The 27,307-nt window shown below is 41.7% G+C and overlaps 1 protein-coding gene across 2 annotated transcripts in view; it reads right to left on the bottom strand.

The window, feature by feature from the left end:
• The window catches only part of LOC126236855 (glycerol-3-phosphate phosphatase-like), an 83,376-nt gene that overhangs the window by 53,321 nt on the left and 2,748 nt on the right, over nucleotides 1-27,307 (bottom strand). For both annotated transcript variants that reach the window (XM_049946466.1, XM_049946467.1), the window contains exon 3: nucleotides 7,418-7,555. In XM_049946466.1, the coding sequence (XP_049802423.1) occupies nucleotides 7,418-7,555 (138 nt within the window). The remainder of the gene's footprint in view (nucleotides 1-7,417; nucleotides 7,556-27,307) is intronic.

Genomic DNA, 27,307 nt, shown 5'->3' with positions numbered 1-27,307 from the left:
CAGAGCAGGTAACTACACCTTTGCTGAAGTTAAGTGTGTCATGCATTTCAGCCACAACAGGGTAATTACCTAATTTATTACATCCTAGAAGCTTGGACACTTGGTGTGGCATGACTGTTTCAACTAGTAATGTTCCATTACATGGTGATCTAATACTTTTTAAGGACCAAAAACACCTTAAAACATCTCGTGAATAAAGAAAAGGAGGAGTTTTTCAAAGGTCCCTTCCCTCTTCTCTCTTGATGACGATGAAAGTACTACGGCAGGCCGGTGCCCTGTTACTATAATGTGAAACTTCTTCTTGGCTAGTCTGACCATATGAGCTCTCTTTGTTGGGTGGGTGTAGGCACTACCTAGCAGTACATCCATCTTGTCAGGAATAGATTTTGAGTTGAGATTGTCCCTTTTGAATTCCGTGAGCAGCTAGGGAAATAAATGTTGACTCAGCAGGGTCCCGTGTACCTGAGTGAGCTTTATACAGTTGGCAGGGGGAAGGGGGACGGGGTGCTGGTGCCCCAGAGATTGCCACCCTCATGAATGTTTTACCTTAACAGCCATCCAATCCTTCAGCATGTGGCACTCTTTGAGGTTGAGTTTTTATGTATAGAGGTATATACCTTCCTCGCAGTCCAGGCAGTGAAGCCAAGACATCAATTGTCCAAAACACACTATGTTCCATCACTGCACCTAGCAATGGTCCCTGAGGTCATGACCCACCCACTTCTGGCAGAGCTCCCTGGGGAAAAAAACAGCTCTCCCTTCCCTAAGTTGTGGGTCACTCTTCGTCAGGCTCATCTGTTGAGGCCTGTCCAGCTTCAGTGGCCCTATGAGTAGTTATACTACTGCTGGCATAGCCCTCACTAACACTGATGTGCGCCAACCCTCCTGCCTGATACTGAAAGTGCCTACAATAAGGCAGTGTCCCTAGGGTGGGACAGGATTAGTGAGCTGCCACTTGCAATCCTGTAGTTGGTTTTTGTGGTGCATCAGAAAAACAGGTTCTTCACTGTTTCAAAATCACCAGAATTTCAAACTACTGCTTACAAACATAAGTTACTCATAAGCAGTGAGACCATTTAGGATCACAAAGTACAACCTACTGACACTTTGTGTGGGATAGACAGCAACCAAGGTTGGAGCCACTTCCATCTTGTTGACTAAAGAGGCCCAAAATTATTTTAAATTTATTGATGTACATGATGTAATGGAGTCCTGGGTATGCATTTTAGCCAATGTTTCATAAAATTGTTAAAAACCACATTTCAACATTTGATGTCTGTTGTGTTACTCTTTTATTGCCTAATTTGTGTTGGTATGCTTGCAGGAGGACAGACTTAATGACTTCTCTTGTTGGGTAGGGTGACCAATAGCTCACTCCGACCACTATCAGAAACTGTGGTCTGCCTGTGAAGTTAGAGAAATAAACATACATTCAGACAAAACATTTCTTGTATAAGAAGGTTTAATATACCTAGGATGCAGCAGGAGCATCAGAGGTTGCCAACTAACTCATGATTCAGTGGATAGGCCAGGATGCACATTCAGTGCAACACACAACATTCCTTCATCTTGCTGAACAGTGTTACCTGAACCATGGCCACGGCTTACAATTATAGACAAGTTGTGGGACTAATCAGCTCTCACTTCAAGAACTCTTAAGTTCATTAAACTCATATCTAGACTAAGACTGGTCAAGTTCCTAAAGTTGATAGCTATTCAGCATAACCTAGGAGTTAATGTCATGTACCGGTATATGCCAAACATTGCCCCCCCCCCCCCCCCCCCCCAAAAAAAAAGTCTAATTTAGGTTTTGAGGTTTTCCTAAACATATTATTACAGTTGTTATGGACGACCAGCTGTATTTGACAGTTGTCAGAAATCCTCCAAACTGCTTTCCATAATTGCCTGGAGCAAGTTGAATAGTTGACTGAACAAAATATTCATTCCCTGCACAATCAGTGTTCCAGTGTTGGATCATACAGTGGCTGTTGAAGCATGCTCACACTCAACATGCTCACACATATAGTTTCAGAAGTCTATTGTTGCTCATCAGTCCCCAGCTTGGAAAGATGTGTTAATGTGATTGACAATAGGTTTTTTTTTATTACTGTTGTATCTGATTTTGATACACCCTTTGTTGTATCAGGAATATTGTTTTGCTATTGCATTTAAAAGTGTGGGTCTTTGTGTCATTAATTATTAATACTTAGTTATTGTTACCATTTGTGTGACAGCATTTGTATTTTGAGAAGACTTTTCAACAGTAGTAATGAACAATTTTTAAATACTGAGGGCTGTGCCAAATTCTTCATCTCAGTACATGGCATATACTGCAGAGCTTTTGACACTGAAGCTTTTAGTTTTTATATAAAGAACAAGCACACTGTCCCAAATTATAAGGGCTTTTTTTGTTGTTTAATCATTCATTTTTGGTGGTACACATGATATTTAATTCATATGCAGATGAACTGCATCAACCATTATGTAGGTCAAATTTAAAAAAAAAAAGCTGAACTATTGGTATTTGAAGCAATGTATGAAGTTAGGAATATGTGGCCTGGCTTCCAAGAGAATGACTTAGGCTGTAATACATTCCAGTAACTTGAATACAAATAAAGATAAAAGTTTTCTCTAGTTCATTATTTACTCTTTTCATTACATTCTTAACATCTATCATTCCATTATCCTCCCACTTTTTCTGCAGCTATTTGTAGCAAGATATGCAAGTCACCAAAGTGGCATCACAGTGAAAGACTTGCACCAGACTGGATTAAGCATGACATTTATTTTGAGCATCAGCCACTATTGGTGTAACACCAAGATGTTTTGGTGTCTGGGGCAGTGGCATGCACAGTCAATTGGCACAATGCTGCTGTGATGCATCATTAATGGAGTCTTGCCACATGTGTGTGAGTGTGGAAGGTTTGCAAGTCTGCTACATCATCAGCTGTATACTTCTGGATGATAAGAGGATCAATATGTCTCAAAATTCCTTGATGTCACAGTATTCTGCCTGCACCCTAACAAGAAAAATTAGATAGCAGTTTCGCCGATATTATGTGCAATACAAGTAAATAAGAATTTATGCAAGAACTTCACAGCTTTTATCACACAGAACTGGACTTATAGGATAACAAAGAAACTGGGGGGGGGGATGCTCCACTTATGGGATTTGGTTTCAAAAGGTACCAGGCAAAATGAGTCATTTTGTGCAAACAACATAACATACTTGCACAAAGAGCAGACTATTAGATTTTTTTAATGAAAAATATAGCATTAGAATAGAAGGGAATGTTGGCAAAATGGCAGTGGTGAATAGTAATGTAAAACAACAGTGCCTGTCAATGTTTCACTGTTGTGAATTCAGGTAGTGATATGATGGTCACTTCTCCTACATGACTATAGCAGTAAAACTTTGGACTGTAATATAGAAATGGACAGAGAAACATTAAAAATACGTACAGACAAGAAAAAACCATCTGCCTCCTGTTTACTCAGCTCACAAGTTATTGCAAGAAAACGGTGCCCCTCCCCGATCCCCATTCCACCTACTGCTGCCATACCATTCTTAGAAGTGGTATGGAATGTTGTAAATACATCAGGCATTTCTTTCTCTTAGCTGAAAAAATAGTGGCTGATGCTCAAAATAAATGTCATGCTTAATCCAGTCTGGTGCAAGTCTTTCACTGTGATGCCACTTTGGTGACTTGCATATCATTTATATTCAAGCAGCTTTTCATTTTGTCTCACAAGGCTGAGCAGGCCTCCTTCCAGACCTTATCACCAAAGAAAACTTTGAAGTACACATTGGGAATCAAACTCAGGGCATTCGCACCACTAACCAACAACGCTAAACACCACATCACAAAGTCAGTTAGCTTTTTAATGTGGTGATATTAGCTTTAGGTGCTGTGAAATTAGAAGATCAGAAATGTCCTATATCAAGGCAAAAAAGTGTGCCTTGACTCCTGTAGGAGAGATAATATGATGGATGAGGGAACTGAAAATATTATAAAATCAATTGGTGTGGTTTCAAACAAAGAGTCAGCATTATCATCCATGGCTGAAAAAGCACATTATGAATCGACAGACAGATAGGCAGATGAATTAGTGCACCAAGGAAGATAGTTTTACTGATATTGCCAGCAAAATGTCATGGTATTCAAAGTAAGAGAGACTGTACTTCCTTCTTCTGTCCTTGCTCTTAATTTAGTGGCACATAAAGAAATGTAATGTGTGATGATGCTCAACTTGTAAGAGTACTGCACTGTACACTATTACTATAGTTCCTCCACTCACTGCTTCTTGGGTACAGACACAACAGTGTTGCCATCCTACTGGGGAATGGCACTCTATATAGTTTTTGACTGCTCTTTTCTGCACTGTTAAGATTTCCTTTGAAGCTGGTATGCTATCCAACAAGTTTACATTGGTAACATATTCTTGAAACAAAGTTGTCAATGTGTGCTAAAACTGAGATGGTGAAATCACCAAAATGGGAGATAATTGTTAAACCAAATATTTTTACTGTCTTGTGGCCAAGCTCATGTGTCACAATATGTGATCAAAAGTATCCAGACACCACCAAAACAAAAGTTTTTCATATTAGGTGCATTGTGCTGCTACCTACTGCCAGGTACTCCATATCAGCAACCTCAGTAGTCATTAGACATCATGAGAGAACAGAATGGGGCACTCCACGGAACTCACGGACTTCAAATGTGGTCAGTTGATTGGGTGTCACTTTTGTCATATGCGAGATTTCCACACTCCTAAGCATCCCTAGGTCCACTGTTTCCAAAGTGATGGTGAAGTGGAAACGTGAAGGGACACGTACAGCACAAAAGCGTACAGGTCGACCTCGTCCGTTGACTGACAGAGACCGCCGACAGTTGAACAGGGTTGTAACATGTAATAGGTAGACATCTATCCACACCATCACTCAGGAATTCCAAACTGCAACAGGATCCACTGCAAGTACTATAAAAGCTAAGCAGGGGGGTAAGAAAACTTGGATTCCATGGTTGAGCGGCTGCTTATAAGCCACACAACATGCCGGTAAATGCCAAACGATGCCTCGCTTGGTGTAAGCAGCATAAACATTGGAAGATTGAACAGTGGAAAAATGTTGTGTGGAGTGAGGAATCATGGGACACAATGTGGCAATCCGATAGCAGGGTGTGGGTATGGTGAATGCCCTAGTAAACGTTATCTGCCTGTGTGTGTAGTGCCAACAGTAAATTTCATAGGCAGTGGTGTTATGGTGTGGCCATATTTTTCATGGAGAGGGCTTGAACCCCTTGTTGTTTTGCATGGCACTATCACAGCACAGGCCTACATTGATGTTTTAAGCACCTTCATGGTTCCCACTGTTGAAGAGCGAATCAAGGATGGCGATTGCATCATTCAGCACAATCGAGCACCTGTTCATAATGCACAGCCTGTAGCGGAGTGGTTACAAGACAATAGCATCCCTGTAATGGACCGGCCCACACAGAGTCCTGACCTGATTCCTACAGAACACATTTGGGATGTTTTGGAATGCCGGCTTCGTGCCAGACTTCAGTGACCGATATCGGTACTTCTCCTCTGTGCAGCACTCTGTAAAGAAAGGGCTGCAATTCCCCAAGAAGCCTTGCAGCACCTGATTGATTGTATGCCTGCGAGAGTGGAAGCTGTCATCAAGGCTAATGATGGGCCAACACCATATTGAATTCCAGCATTACCGATGAAGGGCACCACAAACCTGTAAGTTGTTTTCAGCCAGGTGTCCAGATACTTTTGATCACATAGTGTATTTATCTGAACATCTGTAAATTTGGAAGGAGTCATAACCAACATGTCCATAGCATTCCATAGCAAAAATAACTATCTATTAACACTAAATGTAGAAGAGGCAATAAATCTTTCTTCAATTATAATTTAAACAGTTGCCTGCCTGTGCTATTTAGCCAAGTTATTTACAGAACTAAATCATACTGTTTATTTAAGATTTCCCATTGTGCAGTCTCAGAATTCAATGATGAAAGCTATTATTTAGCTATTAAGTTGCTGCCACAATGCTATGAAAGAAGATTTGGCCAATAATTTTCATATTCTGAATATTGACTACAATAAGGAATTTTTAAAAGAGCATTCTGCATGGCTATTTTGCAGTATGTTTTGCTGCATGTGAATTTGATGGTCATTTTGTTGCAATGAAAAATTTCGAAAAGTAATACTCTAGTAGTGGTTCTTACAGTGTAAAGAACTTGGTTCATCTTTACCTTTTTCAAAATAGAATGTTCTCAGCATCTTCATTTGAACCACGTACACATACCTCTGAAGAATCGTTTGCAAATACAGTTTGGCTTACTACTTACACCTCAGTGGTATTTTGCAACATTTAAAGTGACCCATGTACACAAGAAGTCAAGCAGATCTAAAATAAAGTAATACAATTTTCCATTGCTGGATTTTCGATTGTTTGATAAAGTAATACACATTCATATGAGGGAACATGCTGAGTTTTTATGAGAAAACTCTTAAAGGTTTTTAAATAAAACAAACTTTATTAACATTTTACATCTTTATTCTTCTTGTCTACATATTTATTTCTCAACATACTCACCCTGGAGACAAACATATTTGTCCCAACAAGAGACCAGTTTGTCGATACTGTCACTGCAGAACGCTTGACTTCATTGATGGAGCCACAGCCTCTCCTCTGCTTGCATTGCATCATCACGATCAAACTGAAGCCATTGAAGGTGTTCTTTGTCATGGAAACAGATAAAAATCAGATCGAGATAAATCTGGACTGTATGGGGGATGATCGATGGCAGTGAAATCACGGTGACAGATGTTGCAGCACTTGTGTCTGATCTGACATTATCATGCTGAAGGAGAGGGTGCTTCATGTGCAGACAAGCTCTTCAAATTCATGCTTTCAGTTTTCTGAGGACTTCTCACATACCAACGTAGTTACATTACACACCCTCACATACATGCTACAATTTGGAACCCTCTGGCAGCAGAGGGTTGCAACTTGCATCAGCAAAGTGGGAAAGTCAACTGAGTAATATCATGTCATCTAATACCTCAACTGATATTGAGAACAGAATAAAAAAATTCAGAGGCATTGCTTTTCATTACACCCCTTACAATCACAGGAACGTTGAGAGAGACAAATTTATATCAAATTAAAAAACAAACCCAGTACCAAAACAGATACTGAAGTCACAAGTACAAAATGATATAATCAATGACAAATAGATACACAAATCCCACAAGACCACTGCACAACAGTAATCATGAGGAATGTGTATGTATTCAAAAAGTCAAATGTTCATTGGCGTGTCCCATTCAGCTCATTTGGTCCATTAAAATTTAGATGTCTGTGTAAAGTAAAGACTTTCTGTAACAATAAACTACTTACACCAGGTTCATTTGATTTGTGGCCAGCATACTTCAACTCTTCAGTAACACCAGATGAGCCAAATACATAAACCTTCTTCTTAAACCCGATGTCAGTCAAATAAGAAGCAGCCAAATATGATGTTGATATTATTTCTTCCTGTTAAAAAAACTGATCAGTACATAAATCTTGTTTACAGTTATAAATCATTATTAACACAAATGCTATTTTGGAAAAAAAAAAAAAAAAAAAAAAAAAAAAAAAAAAAAAAAAAAAAAAAAAAAGGAAAATACAGCTGACAAGGTGAATACCACATTGGGATTGAGATGCAATATTTAACTGCAGCAAGTATTCTAAGTTAGTTGGTTTGGGGTATAAAGGGACCAAATTACAGGGTCATCAGTCCCTTGTTCCTCATGCAAATAAGGCTCAAATTAAAATAATTCCCAAAAGGAGTTGGGAAAAGAAAGGTGTGGAAAACTAATGGGGAGCCACACAGAATGAAAAAAACAAAATAATGTAATCAAAACGTACACTAAAAGGAAAAGTAGTAGAAGGTATTAAAATAATATAGCAGGTAGCCGAGGCTGCCTGATCACAAGAATAAAAAAAGGATGAGCTAGACACTCTACAAGATACTAAAATCTCCAGCTTAAAAGAGAAGGTGAGACGAACACCAAGGCAAACAAACAACAAAGAAAAAGTGAGGGAGAGTTAAAATGGGGCGAGGATGGAGGCCTGGAAGAGAAGGCCACACTTCCACCATTGCATTGTGTGATAGAAACCTCCCTTATGAATAAAATGTAAAACAAAACCAGCCATTGAGGCACTTTCACCCAACATCGGAGGCAAGGTGGTGGGAAGGTTAAAAGTCCACTGCAGAGCAGCTAAAGTAGGGCAGTCCAACAAAATGTGGATGACAGTCATGTGGGAGCCACAGTGACACTGAGCTGGGTCCTCGTGAAGGAGGAGGTGACTATGTGTCAGCCAAGTATGGCTGATGCGAAGCCGGCAAAGGACAACGGAGCCCCTGCAAGTGGCTTGCATGGATGACCGACACTCATTTGCCGTCTCCTTGATAACACTCATTTGCTGTCTCCTTGATAACATGTAGTTTATTTGGTGTAAAGAGGGTGTGCCACTCAGTATCCCAGATCACAAAAATTTTATGCGGAAGACCGATCAGAGATCAGTCTCCGGCAGGCCATTCTCCAGAGTCGGTTTACCAGTAGGTTGTTTGGCCAGGCTGTCAGCAGTTCATTACCTGGTACCCTGACATGTCCTGGGGTCACTGAACATTCACTGTTTCCAAGGGCATAAAGAGACTTGTGGATAGTCGGCACTAAAGGACGGCAAGGGAAGCACTAGTGAAGAGCTGGTAAGCTGCTTAAGGAATCACTACAGATGGAGGAGGACTCTTCGGCATAGGTGCAGATGTGTTCCAGAGCACGAGAGGCATCTACCAGCTCTGCACTGAAAACATTGCAACCATCCAGCAAATAAGGCCAGTCACATTCTGTGTCATCTGCTGCTGCAGAACCACTTCTTTTTGACATCAGCTCTACGTATATTTTCTTGAATTCTGCATGAAGGTACTTCTATTTGTTTCTGGCATCTTACCTGCAACCAATGTAATAATATTTCAAAGCCATTAACACAGAACACAACAGCTCTCCTTGCAGGATGGCTGCAGTGTTTTCACTGCAGAGTTGGTAGCCATCTCTCACACTCTTGAGCATATCCGTTCCTGCCCAGGGGAGTTCTTTGTCATCTGTAGTTACTTTCTAAGCAGCCTACAAGCTCTCGACTAGTGCTTACCTCGCCATTCTTTGGTACTGACTATCCAGGAGTCTTTGTATGACCTTGGCAACAGTGGATGTTCAGTGACTTTCATTTGGACGCCATGACATGTTGGGATTCCAGGCAATGAACTTGCCGACTGCCTGGCTAAACAGGCTATGAATAAACCAACTCTGGAGATTGTCTTGTCAGAGACGGATCTTTGATCGGTCTTCTGCTTGAAAGTTTTTGCATATATTCTAAAATCTGAATGAGTTGTACACTACTGAACATGATAACTAACAGAGTTAAGTTCAGGTGCAAAATTACAAAGCAGCACTCCATGACCAATCAGTACTCCACTATAACAGTTGCTGTGAAAATAAAGTCAGATGAAACAGTCACTAAGGGGAAGACAAAAGGAAAATAAATATGTCACTGCATTTTCTATAGAAACTGGATAGTAAAAAGTGAACACTTGGGGCAGCTGTTGTAAAGGTCGATATAAAACAACATTAACAACATTAAGTAAAGTAAGCAGAGATTATGAATATTTAATTCGTGTCTTCAGTTGGCGAAAAATTTAGTGAGCTTTTCTCCCTATCAAAATATATCAGTGTGCATAAAGAACAAAATATCTTACATACTGGCTTGCACTATGAAAGAATTCGTGAAGACAGGTTCAGACAATACTCTCTACATTCTGATAAATGTATGACCTCAGTAACTGAGTTATTTTTTAGTTAAACAAAAGAAATTATTCTACTGGGCTATTGTGAGATTCTCCTACAGGCTTCAGTTAGGCAGATAATGAAATACTTCTTCCATCTGTGTGATTCCAAATCCATCACACTGACTTATTACATCTGGAATGATAGCTATTTCTTCTTTTGAGGCAGAGCCTACAAACAGATGCAAGACAGTTACATGCCAACTCCTATGGCAACCCATGCATGGGCCATGCAGGGAAATCTTTTCTACTAAATCAATCCTAAAATCCACTCATGCAGTTTATATTCACTAATGACATCTTTATGATCTGAACAATCTGAACACATTCTGACCTATTCAACTCATCTGATCCTTCTCAGTTCAGTAAACCACCTTATTGAATATTAACTTCTGTTTTATTTTCCCTTTCATGAGAACTTATAATCATAACTATTCACCAACATATTAATTGCTGTCACCTGCTTTGCATCAACAACTCTCTTCCACATAGCCTGCCAAACCATGAACTTCATATCCACAGTGACAAATACATACTCCCACAGTATGCTGATGAGCTTGCCAAAACTTTCCACAACTAACCAACTTGCCTGGGTGGGAGGGGGATTAGACGAACCTGTCTCTGTCCTTACTCCTCACTCACTTATTGATTATCCATAAAACAGCATCTCCTTCATCACATGTACCTCTAAGGCCCATAATAACTGAACCACAATCACTGACGGGATTTTACAAACTCCTGTCACGCTATGTATTGAAGAAAATCCTACACAGCCTTCTTCCTATCTCACTCAAAATGGTGTTCATGCACCTCCACAACATATGTTGTTATATGCCCTATCTGATTTATGATACAGTCATTGTAAAAGATAATAAAATGTAAATTAAAAATAATAAACTGATAAAATGCTATATATTACATGTACATGAATAGTTGTACAACTGTAACACTATGGAAAAAGATACAATAAGGGTGATTCTGAAATCAGTTTCTACAACTGAAGCTTATGTCTTCTCAATTTTAAGAACTTAAAAATGTAGTAAATGTATTGGACCTTGTGAGTCCTCACTCGAAACAGAGCGCAAGTACTGGTTGTTTAAAATTAAATTGCAACTACTCACAGAGGTCCAGTGAGGGATGTAATTATCATATGGTAGGGAAACTTGGTAGATATGCTAATATGTTCAGGTGGGACCAATGACAATGGAAAAAATTTGTTCCACTTTTGGCCACCAGGTGTAAATCTGGCACCGTGGATGGAAGAAAGATGTTTAGAAATTTTTCCATGTCATGCATTAGGAATGGGACAAGGGCAGAAAATGTCAAACAAGTGAGAAAGGCATAATGTTGAAGCTACAGATCTAATGTGTCCCTGGTAAATGCTTTCTTTTAGCTATCCCCAGAGCCAGATTCAGATCAGGTGATCTTGCAGGCCATGCATCTGAAAAACCTCTGGAGATAACACGTTTGAGGAAGGTTGCATTAAGCAGATCTTTCACAGTGCAAGTGATATGTGTTGCCCCACCTTGTATGAAAACTGTAGTTTCCACACAGTTGCTCTCTTTTGAAGCAGGAGTCATATGTTGTACATGGAGATCTCAATAATGTGCAGACATCATGGTATGCCTGACAGGCCGTCTGGGTGTATTCTCTTCAAAGAAGCACGGATTGAATATAAAGGTGCTTGTGAATCTGTACTACACAGCCACATATGGTGAGTGCAATGGCTATTTGTGCACAACATGCTCTGTCACAGTACCCCAAATCCAGCAGTTCTGTGCATTCACTTCATTCTGTATTGTAAAATGTGGATCATCACTCCACAGAATATTGCCCAGCTACATGTCTTCAACTTTGATCCATGGCATAAACTGCAGCCAGTCCAGAAAGTGCTGCGGATCATGAGGTTTCAATTGATGCTCTGTCTGGATCAGTGTAAAATAGACAGCGAAACTTTCCGTACTGTTGACCACGGGATAGGCAATTCTCATTACACTGCACAATCCCTAGCACTATCTGGGTATGTGCTGCATGGTCAGTAGAGCAATAGCAACTTTGTCAGTAACTTCCACAGGGATAGGAGACCTTCTTCCTCTTCTAGGTGCCACACCAAGCTCACCCGTGTTTTCGAATTTCATTATCATCTTCTTTAAACCACATAATGTCACTGACTCTCGCCTCAGACCTTTCATTCAGCAATACTCAAAGCAGCACTGTATTTACTGCTGTTCACATAAAATAGTTTTGCTAACAGTGCATAACCTCTCTCCTTGACAGCCATACTGTTCACTCACATTATGGCCAGTCAAATGACTACATGGATGTCATACAGTGTATTGTCAGATTTGCACCTGGTGGCCAAAACTGGAACAATTTTTTTTCCAACATAAATCAGTTCTACATTAATACATTAATGTATCTACCAAGTTACACTACCATATGATAATTATAGCCTACAATGGACCCCCATGAGTAGCTCCATGTTAATTATAAACACCCAGTATCTAGGCATATTATAGGCTGTTCTTTCAAGTGTTCTCATACAAAGTAAGGCTGAAAGACAGACATGCACCAAAGCATTACACACTAATAAGTTCTGTTAATGGATGAGAAACCATGAGTCTAAAAACTGTGCCCTATTCATAGGCAAAATACAGGAATTCATTCTATCTCAATGGCTGGAAGTAGCTATGCATAGATGGTTAATTTGTTTTACCAGCTATAGCTTGTTTCTCCTCACATTTAACTACTTATCACCCCAATGACACATGATTCTGGTCCTCAACAAGAAGATTACAGTATGTAGGTGGACTTAACAGTTTGCCCCACTTGGTACAGTATACACCTGCTTTGTTGTTGCTTCCACTAATTTAGTGCCCTGAATTCTTACATGCCCTTGTGGGAGTGACAAGTCGATAGTCGACAAGACACTGAGAGATTCTCTTTGCGAGCAGGGTTCTTTGGAGGACCCAACCAGTGTTCTTTTCCCGCATTAACGTCTGTATCTATTGTGTTTGTGCGGTACAATAAAGGTGGTTGTTCACAGTATAAATTCCACACAAGTGTTTTCTTTTATGTAGTGAAATTGTTCCTACATAAGTGGTGACCCCGTAACTAAGCAGTGTGACAGTAGGCAAGTTTCTTTAGATATTTTCCGCGACGTCTCGTATCGACATGTCGTCTGCACAGAAGCTCTTCCGCGACATCGATGGCGTCATCCAAAATATCAAGCAGGAGCTCGACACGATGCAACAAAACCCTACATCTCAAACCGACTTCACCGACGGCGTTACGTTCCCAACCGCACCGCGTGTGCCGGCGGGTCCCGCGCCGCCGCCACAGGATATTGCCTCGCACAACCAGCCCGCAGGACACGCTGATATCAGACCAAAAGTGCTCCCATTTTCATCACCCGTGTCGGTACCGCTCCCACGAGTTTCGCACTTTCTGTTCGCCAGTGATCGTGGCCCACCCGCATCGCAGTTACAAATTCGTGTGGAAATTTGACTCGCTATTATGGAGAACATTTTCGTGCAGCAACAAATAGTCAACAATTTTGAACAGTTCATGCTAGTGATATGCAACTTGGACCAACGTGCGTCGTCAGTGGTATTGGATATAATTATGCGACCCCCACCATAACAAGCCTACGCCACTCTAAAGACGGCTTTAATTTCGCGTTGTACAAAACCTGTGGACCAGTGGATAACACAGCTCCTGAACCACGAGAAATGCGGTGACAGGTCACCTTCAGACTTTTACCAGCATTTACGTGCTATGGTGGACCCTTCCGTGTTCTCAGACACATTACTTTTGCACATATGGCAACAGCAGTTACCTCCGCAGGTGAGCTTGACCTTAACTGCTTTCGAGGGCCGGCCATTAAGCGAGTTGCTGCAAGTGGCCGATAGAGCGCACTCCCTGTTCGACTCGCGCGCCACAGTGGCCGCCGCCGCAAGCACCTCGGTCAACGACACCAGCCGAGCACGGCTGGAGCCAGTCGACGCGGCGCCTCCAGCTTGTGCTGCCACGACCGCACGACGAGCGCCAGACGTGACTGAAGATTTCCGATCTCTCCGCGCTGCCATCGATCAGCTGACCGCCCAGCTGCAGCGGCTAGAGCCACGCGACGTTACGGCGGCTGACACACACACACACGTCGTCGCCAGCCGACGCGCCCACCGCGTCACGCAAACAACGGCACCGGTTATTGCTGGTTCCCCCAGTGTTTCGGCATGCAAGCTACGAAGTGTAAGGCGCTGTGCTCGCACCCAAACGCTTCCCACGGCCTGCTTTAGGCGCAGCCGACCGTGACAACAAGCAACTGCGCCTAAACTCACAGACGCATGGAAGGAGAACACCCCCATTTGAGCACGAGCTTACATTATGCGGATTGACGTCTCCCACAGCTGTAAGGTACACTGCTTCACAAAGACTTTTCATTCCTGATCGCTCTACAGGATGGATGTTCTTGGTTGACACTGGCTCAGATGTCAGCACTTTGCCCGTAAATTTCTTCCCTTCAGACAAACGCACTGAAGAGACCACTTTGAAAGCAGTCAACGATTCAGTCATCCACACATATGGACAAAAAACACTGCCAGTGGACATTGGGCTACCAGGAAAATGCAACTGGACCTTTGTTATGGATGATATCGACCAACCTATACTAGGTGCTGATTTCCTGGCAAAACATGCATTGCCCGTGGATTTACACAAGTCACAACTCGTCCATTCTGCCAATGGATGGGTTATTCTGAGAATACAAGGACGTCCGACCTCTCGTGCATGCCAAAGGGTAGATAACCTCAGTGCACCCACCTGGGAGGACACCATAGCAACAAAGGAATCTGACCGGCAGATGGCTCAAATGACATCAAAACAGTTGACGACACAACAACAGGCTCCTGCTGTTTCAACCACAAAGGCGACACCCAAACCACAACAGGGAACAAGAAAGAGCAGAGCGAAGCATGAGATGGTGCACCACATCCGTACAACTCCAGGCCCACCAGTCTCCTCACTTGTTCGCAGGCTTGCACCTGATCGCTTGCGGGAAACCAAGGCCATTTTCAACAAGATGCTACAGGAAGGAACTATACAGCCATCCAACAGCCCGTGGTCCTCTCCTCTGCATCTCGCCCGTAAAAAGAATGGGTCATGGCGCCCGTGCGGTGATTATCGAGCTTTGAACACCCGAACTGTTCGACAAATACCCTGTGCCACATATACAGGATTTCACCCATTCACTGGCCGGGGCAACCATATTCAGTGTTTTGGATTGCCTTAAGGCTTATAATCAGATCCCAATGGCAGAGCAGGACATACCAAAGACTGCAGTGACAACCCCATTCGGGCTGTTTGAATTTTTGGTGATGCCATTTGGGCTGAAAAATGCTGCCCAGACATGGCAACGGTTCCTAGACAGCGTGCTAAGAGGACTACCATATTGTTTCGCCTATTTAGACGATATTCTGGTGTTTTCGAGGAATGTTTCTGACCATCAGAAACACATAAGCGAGGTGCAAAGCAGGCTTAGTGCTCATGGAATAACACTTAACAAGGACAAGTGTGTGTTCGGGGAACCTGTGGTAACCTCCCTGGGTTATAAAGTGTCAGCTCAGGGCATTTCCCCACTGCCAGAGAAGCTGGAGTTGTTGCGTACCCTACCACGGCCTCAAAACTACCACGATCTCCGACGATTCCTAGGGATGATAAATTTCTATCGCCGCCACCTCCCCAGAACAGCACCAATCCAGACGCCACTGAACAATGCCTTGGCCGGACACAACAAAATTGGCAAGCGCCCACTCCCATGGACACCCGAGATGGACTCGGCTTTCAAGGCACTGAAAAACAGCCTTCACAACACAGTGGGGCTTGCACACCCTGCACCAGGAGCTCAGCTAGCCCTAGTAGTGGATGCAAGCCAAGTTGCAATCGGTGCAGCACTGCACCAGAGAGTGAAGGGTCATTGGCAGCCACTAAGTTTTTTCTCACAAAAACTACAGATGAGTCAAACTCGTTGGAGTGCATACGACAGGGAACTCCTCGCAATGTATGAAAGCGTCAGGCACTTCCACCCCTTTGTTGAGGGCAGGCAATTCACCATATACACCGACCATAAACCCCTCGTGGCAGCTTTCTACAAAGTCAGCGATTCATGTTCCCCCCGCCAGGCCCGCCATGTAGAGTTTATATGCCAGTTTTCGACAGACGTGCGCCACATCCATGGTGCCGACAACATTGTGGTAGACTATTTCTCACATATTAATGGGATAAGTCCAATGTTGGATTATTCCGAATTGCCAAGGGCTCAGGCTTCAGATGCGCAGCTGCAGTCCTTGTTGGTGGACCCGTCCACTGGCCTACGTTTACAACTTGTGGACATCCCCTGCAGCCCATGTAAGGTATGGTGCGACACCTCCACGGTTAGACCACGCCCATACATTAACCCCCCCCCCCCCCCCCCAGTTCCGACGAAAGGTATTCGACAGCATTCATAACCTGGCACACCCGGGAACCAATGCCTCAGTGAAATTAGTGATGGACCGTTTTGTGTGGCCTTCAATCAAGAAAGATACACGGGAGTGGGCCCGCAGCTGCTATAAGTGTCAACGTAGCAAAGTGGGATGCCATGTTCACGCTCCAGTAGGACAATTCCCAAGCCCAACGGCACGTTTTGGGCATATACATATTGACTTGGTCGGACCCCTCACCCCTTCAGAAGGTTACAGGTACTTGTTTACGGCAGTGGATCGTTGCACACGGTGGGCAGAGGCTACACCAATCAGGGACATTTCTGCAGAGACTACTGCACGGGCATTCTTGGAAACTTGGGTGGCTCGTTTTGGGTGCCCATTTTTCGTTACCACTAACCAAGGACGCCAGTTCAAGTCGACACTGTTCCAACAACTGCCAAAACTCTGCGGCTTCCAACGAAACCGTACTACTAGCTACCACCCGGCCAGCAATGGTTTGGTGGAAAGGTGGCACCGGACTTTAAAGGCTGCCCTGATGTGCCACGAGGACTCAAGTGTTGCCATTGGTTTTGTTGGGGTTACGGACCGCATTAAAAACAGACATCAATTGTTCCTCGACAGAGTTGGTATATGGAGAACCACTCCGTGTTCCAGCAGAATTCCTTGCACCAGTTCCTCTCCCAGATGACACACAACTACCCCACCTCTTGCAACAAATGAGGAAGCAGGCAGAGACGCTACGTGCAGTCCCGACGTCTCAGCACGGCACGCATCCAGTGTTCATACACAAGTCCCTCGATACTTGTTCCCACATCATGCTCCGCAAAGACCTGGTACGTCATTCGTTACAGCCACCGTACACTGGACCATACCAAGTGCTAGGATGGGACACACACACAATGGATATCCTACTCCAGGGAAAGTCGACCAAGGTTTCCATTGAGCAAGTGAAACCCGCTTGGACAATGACAGCACCGACTACAGTCTCACAGACGACTTCAGACACAACTTGCAACGAACCCACACCTTCCGCAGAACCAGACAGCTGTGACCCACAGGAGCCCCACACCAGGGGACCTAATGCAGCAACGGAATCATCAAGCAACACCCACACCCGCACTCGGGCAGGCCGAGAGGTGAAGTTTAAGTATCCCACCATACCAGGTGCTCCGCACTTCGGGGGGGGGGGGGGCTGTGTGGGAGTGAGAAGTCGATAGTCAACAAGACACTGAGAGATTCTCTTTGCGAGCGGGGTTCTTTGGAGGACCCAACCAGTGTTCGTTTCCCGCATTAACGTATGTATCTATTGTGTTTGTGCGATACAATAAAGGTGGTCGTTCACAGTATAAATTCCACACAAGTGTTTTCTTTTATGTAGTGAAATTATTCCTACACCCTTATAGCCTTCTAACCTTAAACAGTGTATTCAAAGCAAAGTTTCCAGGCTAGACTGGACAGATTTCTCTGCGGGGTAAATGCACTAGGTGGCTTGTAGTGCACTCATGAAATCTGAACAGATGCCAAACTTTTGGTTTCAATATATCCCATCTGCTCTTCAGCCTTTGTTATAAAGCGGACAATAACTTTTCAAGATTTTGTTATCTTGGAGCCTTCTACAATCTCACAACATTAGGGGAAAAAAAAGAGCACAGGAAATGTCTTTTAATACTCGCTGGAAATGCAAACACTGTTCCTTCATCTAGGGGTGCTTATGCTTATTGATAGAAGAAATGAATTTCCTGCAAGAGTCTGCAATCACTGTGAATATATTATGAATAATTCTGTAGCAGCTGAGGACTGAAGTTATCCTTCTCCATTAAACCTTTGTTGAAGTTTTATCACTGACAGAAGACACCAGTCTCAGTTTCAAACTTTTCCTTCCAGTCGTCCATGAATTAAAGTAAGTGGCAGTTTAACTCGCCATTCATGTTACGACAATACCAATGAAAAAAGCAAGGAGGACTTGCTTCTGAAATATTGACTTTGACAGTTCAGCATGTACCATTTAAGACTATGCACAGTGCACAGAAGTATAGGCATGCTAAACTATCTTCAAATGTAAGAATATTAACAGTTTATTGGAGATCAAACAGAAAATTGTTGGCCTGCTGCAAAAGAAATTATCTATTGTGGGATGACTACTGAGATTCCTAACAGATGTCTCACAACCTCATCATTTAAATGGCTAACTACAGTGATAAGCTTTGAGCATATTTTTTGCAGCTCTCCACAGAGAAAGCATTTAGAAGTATAAATACATGATGGGAATTCTTGACATCTATTACACATTCTAAATTAAAAAATCGCAGCAAAATTTTATTTCCTTGTAAGTAAGGACAAGAAACTTTTTCTGAATCATATATCTAAACAGTAAAGCTAACTGGGAAGCTAAGAAGAACGCTTCAAGAAGAAACAAGTTCTGGACTGTCTTGTTTAGCAGCCTCAGAATGAATGTCCTGCTCTAACATCATCAGTTAAGATATAATCCTCCTCTAAAATCATCAGTTAATATCTATGTAGTTAATTTTATTTACATGGTTATATGATGCAAAGCACTATGAAAACAGTATTCATGTTGACCTATTAATTATTTTAAATGGTAAATATGTGTAAGTTGTCACATTTCAATCCATCTTTTTCCATTTCCTTGCTCTATTACTATACTGCGCTATCAGACTGGGCGATTAGAGCAATAGAAATTTCAAAATGTACCAGAGTTATAAAGCATAACTGTTTATGATCTGCGTGAGACATATAAGTAAGAACAGCCTTTATGGTCAGCAACACTGCTATTTTACTCGTGATATCAAGGTGTACTGACCAATGCCACCACATTAGCCCTGACGGGCCTCTATTAAATTACTATGTACCTTGCCAATGACATATGATTAAGGTACTTCAGGCTGTGCATTGCTGCCAGGGACCTTGCTTCTGCAACTCTCAAGTGTGGTGAGGTGGTCAGGTTGCTGTTAAATACAAAACCATGAAAACTAAAGCTTTTGTTTACCTTATGAATAGTGTCTCCCTGAGCCTCTCATTGTTTAACTACAGACATTGTGTTCCTGTTTTAGGGTTGGAGAAGATCTCAAAATTGTCCAAGAAAAGGAAAACTCAAACTGGTCTTTTAATCACATATAATATACTGTTTATGAAAATAGGATGGTACCCTAAGGGACATGATTCCCCTTTTAAAACAATCTGACAGGAATTCCAGGACTTGATATATGCTGTAGGGCCTATACAGGAAGGAAAGTAATAAAATGAGCAGCTGTCTTAGGAAGCCCCACTGATCTAGCTCCAACTGGTACTGTATGAATTTTGGATATAGAAAAATATATCTGCTATGTGATGCCTGCATTGGCAAGCATGGTTAGGTTATTTTAGGTGAAGTGATCCCTCATGCATCTGTACTGGAAGTTACAAATGAGCTGTCCGGATCCAAGAACACAGACTAGATGGCTGTCCACAATTCACTCTTTCCTTCACTGCTATTCAGAGAAATGCTATGATAACCAGTTGAATAAGCTTTGTACTTTTCTGCTTTCGGAAAGGATATTAATATCACATCTCACCATAGTCTGTGACTATTTTATTTTCTAAATGCAGATGAAGAGGGTAAAGAATGACCTCTATACCAGCCTTTTATGTGTTGCAACATAGTGTAATGCATTATGTCCTTGCCAGGTGTTGCCAATTTCTCCTTTCAGTGATGGTTCTGTGTTGCTGGAAGATGGGATGCCAGCTGGCTGCCACTTATGCCATTGTCTGAACTATATCTGTTCGATTTTGAATTATACCAGTAACTGAACACCTCCCACCTTACTACGAAATCTTACTGATGGTCTCCCAGTTCGATATGGACTGATTTTTGATGGGAGGTTGACATTGTGATCCCTCATTTAATTTCATAAGAATTTGATGGGTATTGTTAACCAATAATCTATGAGGTTCTCAGCAGTTAGTTGGTACATGAACCTATGCAGAAATGCATGCCTGCCCTAGTTTGAGGAATGGTACACCTCATTCCACTGGGGGAAAGAAATTTTGTACATGGCCAAAAAACTTCAGGAAGGATGCATCAGCAGATTGGAGGATCATGGCCGTAATATGATCCAGCCATTCCTGGACACTGTTATGGTGCTCAATTGCTGCCAGCTGGTTGTGCAATATTCAGCTAGTTTTGCTAAGCATTCTTGAAAATGGTTCATTTTTTTAACATTTCTCAATCTACCAGCATCCTTTCATTTCTGGGCAGTGCCCAATGTGTCAGATGTATCTAGATTGGCATTTTGTCACTAACATGTAAGCTGTTGTCATTTTTCAATGAGTAGTATCTGCCAAGACAGGAAGGCCGATTGAGATATCACTGATGGGGATAGAATTGCTGAAATTGTGTTCTCCCCTGTGTTCAGGATGCATAAAACTGCTAATGGCAGGAGTGTTTTGAAAGCTTAACTCCAGGGTCAGATAGTTTTCCAGCCCACATAAAAATGAACTGAATGGGGTGCCAATGTAATAAGGTCCACGAGGGTCTTGTGGACTACAGGACACATATGGTCACTATATAAGGCACCTTCATCAAAGAAGAAGCTATCTTAAAGCAAGTGTTGATGACGAGGGGAATGGAGTAGTAGTTGTTGTTGTTGTGGTCTTCAGTCCTGAGACTGGTTTGATGCAGCTCTCCATGCTACTCTATCCTGTGCAAGCTCCTTCATCTCCCAGTACCTACTGCAACCTACATCCTTCTGAATCTGCTTAGTGTATTCATCTCTTGGTCTCCCTCTACGATTTTTACCCTCCACGGTGCCCTCCAATGCTAAATTTGTGATCCCTTGATGCCTCAAAACATGTCCTACCAACCGATCCCTTCTTCTAGTCAAGTTGTGCCACAAACTTCTCTTCTCCCCAATTCTATTCAATACCTCCTCATTAGTTACGTGATCTACCCACCTTATCTTCAGCATTCTTCTGTAGCACCACATTTCGAAAGCTTCTATTCTCTTCTTGTCCAAACTAGTTATCGTCCATGTTTCACTTCCATACATGGCTACACTCCATACAAATACTTTCAGAAACGACTTCCTGACGCTTAAATCTATACTCGATGTTAACAAATTTCTCTTCTTCAGAAACGCTTTCCTTCCCATTGCCAGTCTACATTTTATATCCTCTCTACTTCGACCATCATCAGTTATTTTGCTCCCTAAATAGCAAAACTCCTTTACTACTTTAAGTGTCTCATTTCCTAATCTAATTCCCTCAGCATCACCTGATTTAATTTGACTACATTCCATTATCCTCGTTTTGCTTTTGTTGATGTTCATCTTATATCCTCCTTTCAAGACACTGTCCATTCTGTTCAACTGCTCTTCCAAGTCCTTTGCTGTCTCTGACAGAATTACAATGTCATCGGCGAACCTCAAAGTTTTTACTTCTTCTCCATGAATTTTAATACCTCTCCGAATTTTTCTTTTGTTTCCTTTACTGCTTGCTCAATATACAAATTGAATAACATCGGGGAGAGGCTACAACCCTGTCTCACTCATTTCCCAACCACTGCTTCCCTTTCATGCCCCTCGACTCTTATTACTGCCATCTGGTTTCTGTACAAATTGTAAATAGCCTTTCGCTCCCTGTATTTTACCCCTGCCACCTTCAGAATTTGATAGAGAGTATTCCAGTTAACATTGTCAAAATCTTTCTCTAAGTCTACAAATGCTAGAAACGTAGGTTTGCCTTTTCTTAATCTTTCTTCTAAGATAAGTCGTAAGGTTAGTATTGCCTCACGTGTTCCAACATTTCTACGGAATCCAAACTGATCTTCCCCGAGGTCCGCTTCTACCAGTTTTTCCATTCGTCTGTAAAGAATTCGCGTTAGTATTTTGCAGCTGTGACTTATTAAACTGATAGTTCGGTAATTTTCACATCTGTCAACACCTGCTTTCTTTGGGATTGGAATTATTATATTCTTCTTGAAGTCTGAGGGTATTTCGCCTGTCTCATACATCTTCTTCACCAGATGGTAGAGTTTTGTCATGAATGGCTCTCCCAAGGCCATCAGTAGTTCTAATGGAATGTTGTCTACTCCCGGGGCCTTGTTTCGACTCAGGTCTTTCAGTGTTCTGTCAAACTCTTCACGCAGTATCTTATCTCCCATTTCGTCTTCATCTACATCCTCTTCCATTTCCATAATATTGTCCTCCAGTACATTGCCCTTGTATAAACCCTCTATATACTCCTTCCACCTTTCTGCCTTCCCTTCTTTGCTTAGAACTGGGTTGCCACCTGAGCTCTTGATATTCATACAAGTGGTTCTCTTCTCTCCAAAGGTCTCTTTAATTTTCCTGTAGGCAGTATCTATCTTACCCCTAGTGAGACAAGCCTCTACATCCTTACATTTGTCCTCTAGCCATCCCTGCTTAGCCATTTTGCACTTCCTGTCGATCTCATTTTTGAGATGTTTGTATTCCTTTTTGCCTGCTTCATTTACTGCATTTTTATATTTTCTCCTTTCATCAGTTAAATTCAATATTTCTTCTGTTACCCAAGGATTTCTATTAGCCCTCGTCTTTTTACCTACTTGATCCTCTGCTGCCTTCACTACTTCATCCCTCAGAGCTGCCCATTCTTCTTCTACTGTATTTCTTTCCCCCATTCCTGTCAATTGTTCCCTTATGCCCTCCCTGAAACTCTCTACAACCTCTGGTTCTTTCAGTTTATCCAGGTCCCATCGCCTTAAATTCCCACCTTTTTGCAGTTTCTTCAGTTTCAATCTGCAGTTCATAACCAATAGATTGTGGTCAGAATCCACATCTGCCCCTGGAAATGTCTTACAATTTAAAACCTGGTTCCTAAATCTCTGTCTTACCATTATATAATCTATCTGATAGCTATTAGTATCTCCAGGATTCTTCCAGGTATACAACCTTCTTTTATGATTCTTGAACCAAGTGTTAGCTATGATTAAGTCATGCTCTGTGCAAAATTCTACAAGGCGGCTTCCTCTTTCATTTCTTCCCCCCAATCCATATTCACCTACTATGTTTCCTTCTCTCCCTTTTCCTACTGATGAATTCCAGTCACCCATGACTATTAAATTTTCGTCTCCCTTCACTACCGTAATAATTTCTTTTATCTCATCATACATTTCATCTATTTCTTCATCATCTGCAGAGCTAGTTGGCATATAAACTTGTACTACTGTAGTAGGCATGGGCTTTGTGTCTATCTTGGCCACAATTATGCGTTCACTATGCTGTTTGTAGTAGCTAACCTGCACTCCTATTTTTTTTATTCATTATTAAACCTACTCCTGCGTTACCCCTATTTGATTTTGTATTTATAACCCTGTAATCACCTGACCAAAAGTCTTGTTCCTCCTGCCACCGAACTTCACTAATTCCCACTATATCTAACTTTAACCTATCCATTTCCCTTTTTAAATTTTCTAACCTACCTGCCCGATTAAGTGATCTGACACTCCACGCTCCGATCCGTAGAACGCCAGTTCTCTTTCTCCTGATAACGACGTCCTCTTGAGTAGTCCCCGCCTGGAGATCCGAATGGGGGACTATTTTACCTCCGGAATATTTTACCCAAGAGGACGCCATCATCATTTAACCATACAGTAAAGCTGCATGCCCTCGGGAAAAATTACGGCTGTAGTTTCCCCTTGCTTTCAGCCGTTCGCAGTACCAGAACAGCAAGGCCGTTTTGGTTATTGTTACAAGGCCAGATCAGTCAATCATCCAGACTGTTGCCCCTGCAACTACTGAAAAGGCTGCTGCCCCTCTTCAGGAACCACATGTTTGTCTGGCCTCTCAACAGATACCCCTCCGTTGTGGTTGCACCTACGGTACGGCCATCTGTATCGCTGAGGCACGCAAGCCTCCCCAACGGCAAGGTCCATGGTTCATTAATAAGCACGCCACACTACCTGTAGATCTTTCCGCACTCAGAAAGTTCTCTCTGTGGAGGGCAAGGGCAACAGTATTTTTCAAATGTGTTGTTAGAGACAAAGACACAAGAAATGTGTGCGACAAGCCTAATTCTTCCACAAAAATTTTGAACACATTTACATTCCACTGTGATGTACGAGATTTCGTGTTGTTCCCACCCTGCTGCTAAACTGGTATGCTTATGGCTCTTGGAAGTTTTGGTGAGTGGCTTTCTGGTTCCTTTAAGTACTTAGTAGTCCAAATAGTCATCATTGGCATAGTTATCATTGGGCATGTCAGATATTAACCAAGTAAGACAGTCTGACAAAACTGGTGATGTTTTTCTAGATTTGTGCATTTTATTATTTTTCTGCCTTCCCAGAATGAAGGGGATGTAGTAGCTGATTTTTCTAAAGCTGCCTTTAGAGTTGATTTTGGTTTACTACTACCTTCTCCTTTCATTAGTTCCTAATGGGAATACTGATTCTGTTTTAAGCACATCTTTACAGAAACATTCAGATTTACAAGTTCTGCTTTTAGTTTCTACTGGTATTTGAGTAATCTTTGTGTTGATGCTTTTTGAGTAAAAAATACGATTAAAAATGTGAATGAAACTGTGTGCTAGAATGCAACTCAAACCCGGATTAGCCACAGTTCAGAGGTTATTTCCAGAATGAAACTTTAACTCTAGTGAAATGTGTACAGTTTTGAAACTTTATACAAACTGAAACTGTATGATGGACTGGGATTTGAACCAAGTACCTGTGGAAGTGGGTCACGAGTTATATCTGGATAGCTCAATCACTATGATCACTGTCCATGAAAAGCAAGGTATGGGGTTTAAGTCCTGGTCTGACACACAGTTTTAATCTATCAGGAAGTTTCAAAACAGTACACACTCTGCTGCAGAGTGAAAGTTCCATTCTAGAGACAATGTATGTGAAACAGCCTGGTCAGTTTTATAATATTCTACATACTGTATCCTCTATGTTGCCTTATCTCGTACTTTCTTCTCTGCAATGAATTCTGAGTGCACACAGTTTTATATGGCATGCTTCCAAGAATAGTTTATGCAGTTCAGTGGTGATTTTTTCCTGTTTGTGTGTGTTGTTGTTATACTTACCACAGGTTACTTGACCATTACAAGACATTGTAGTACTGCTATACTACTGGCATTTTTAGCACCTCAATGGGCTGGTCACACATAGTTGCACTTTAAACCAGAAGAAAATAATGTATTTTGTGTAGGTGGTGCTGCACAGCTTGTAAATATTGGAAAAAAGTCATATTTTAGAGCCACCAAGAGTGCTGATGAAATACACCTTTTTTTTGGAATATGCCATTGGTTCTTGGAGGGACACAGATATATTAAAAACTTGCATAAACATTATTAATATTCCACAATGGAAAATTAGTACTTTTTATTCAAGTTTTTAATTTTAAAATAAACCTTTATTATTACCAGTTTGGTCTACTCATTATCATTGGTATACTCAGCTCACATGCCAAATAAAAATACCATCACGAATCACTGAAACTGCTTAAAATAGTGACATGCATTAATATAGCTCAATTTTTTTTAAAGGTCCAAAGAAGAGCAGCCTGTTTCGTTACAGGTTCATTTAGCAGGTACAAAGGCATCGCGGGGATGGTCAGCTACCTTCAATGGCAATCACTAATATAGAGGCATTCCGCGTCATAGTATGTTCTACTGTTCAAGTTTTGACAGCACATGTACCTAAAACAGCCAACCAATACATTGCTTCCTCCTACATATATATCTTACATAAAGATCATCAAGATAAAAATTAGAGAGACTCGAGCCCATATGGAGGCTTACCAGCAATCGTTCTTCCTGGGAACTATATGTGACTCCAACAGGAAAAGGGGGAGGCAACATCACAATCTGCCACACAGAGTATGGCGGTTTGTAGATGTAAATGACATCAAGTAAATTTTTGGGTGTCTAATAAAGAAACCAAAGCCAGACAACCTCCTGACACACCTATACCATATGGTTGTCAAGAGTCCATTACTGGCCATAACTCTTTTAATAGTGGACAAATCTTCAAACTAATCATAAAATTTCTTACCATGTGGGAATCTCAATATAGGACCAGGCAGAGCTGCTTTATAAAAGACTCTCTGTGGAGTACAATTTTACAGAAAATCCTACAAGGATCACCAGTTTCCATAGTGATTTCCTGGGAAGAGAATCAAAGACTATTGAATATGGAAGATTAATAACCCAGCTACTTACATGTTTAGTTGACTGATTCAGATGTCCTTATTTGAATTTCTATAAAGTATAGAATATTTTATTTATATTAAAATTGTAATCATTAATTTGAATGCTGTTCCAGGAATAGTTCCTGACCACTTGGATTCCAAAATTAATCAACTGATATATGGGTTCTAAAAGAATGGCTATGGGTCACATGATATGAAGTCAGTGTACTCCAAAAAAGAAAACATGAAAATGTAGAACATTCATGTGATGAGCCACCGATTGCATTCCTTCCTCTACATAACAGAGTCCTGGGAAAATGAAGTATAAAATCTATTTTCCAACCTCCTAAGAAGATGGAGGAGATGCTATGCCCTGTTAAGGACACTCATGCCCTCATGATCCCTGTGATTTACATCATCCCTTATGAGTGCAGAAGCAATCACATCGGTCAGTCCATCCACACTGTTTCCACCACTGTACAGAACATCTATGACATTAAAAATCGAGAACTGGAGAAATCTGCATTGCTGAGCACATCACAAACAGACATAAAATACTATTTGACAAAATTTAAGGTCTGTCCCTGGCTTCTATATAACAGGATTCTGTACTTAAAGAGACTGTAGAAATAAGAATGTGTCAGAATATCTTCAACTGCGACAGTGGATACAATATTAGTGGTGCATGGAAGCCAGCTCTCGATGCAGAGAAGAGCCAGATATATTTGTTGCAATGTTTCCACTACAGCAAGAA

The sequence above is a fragment of the Schistocerca nitens genome, chromosome 2 (assembly GCF_023898315.1).
Source record: "Schistocerca nitens isolate TAMUIC-IGC-003100 chromosome 2, iqSchNite1.1, whole genome shotgun sequence".
In the NCBI taxonomy this organism is placed as follows: Eukaryota; Metazoa; Arthropoda; class Insecta; order Orthoptera; family Acrididae; genus Schistocerca; species Schistocerca nitens.
This window is presented reverse-complemented; position numbering and strand designations above follow the sequence as displayed.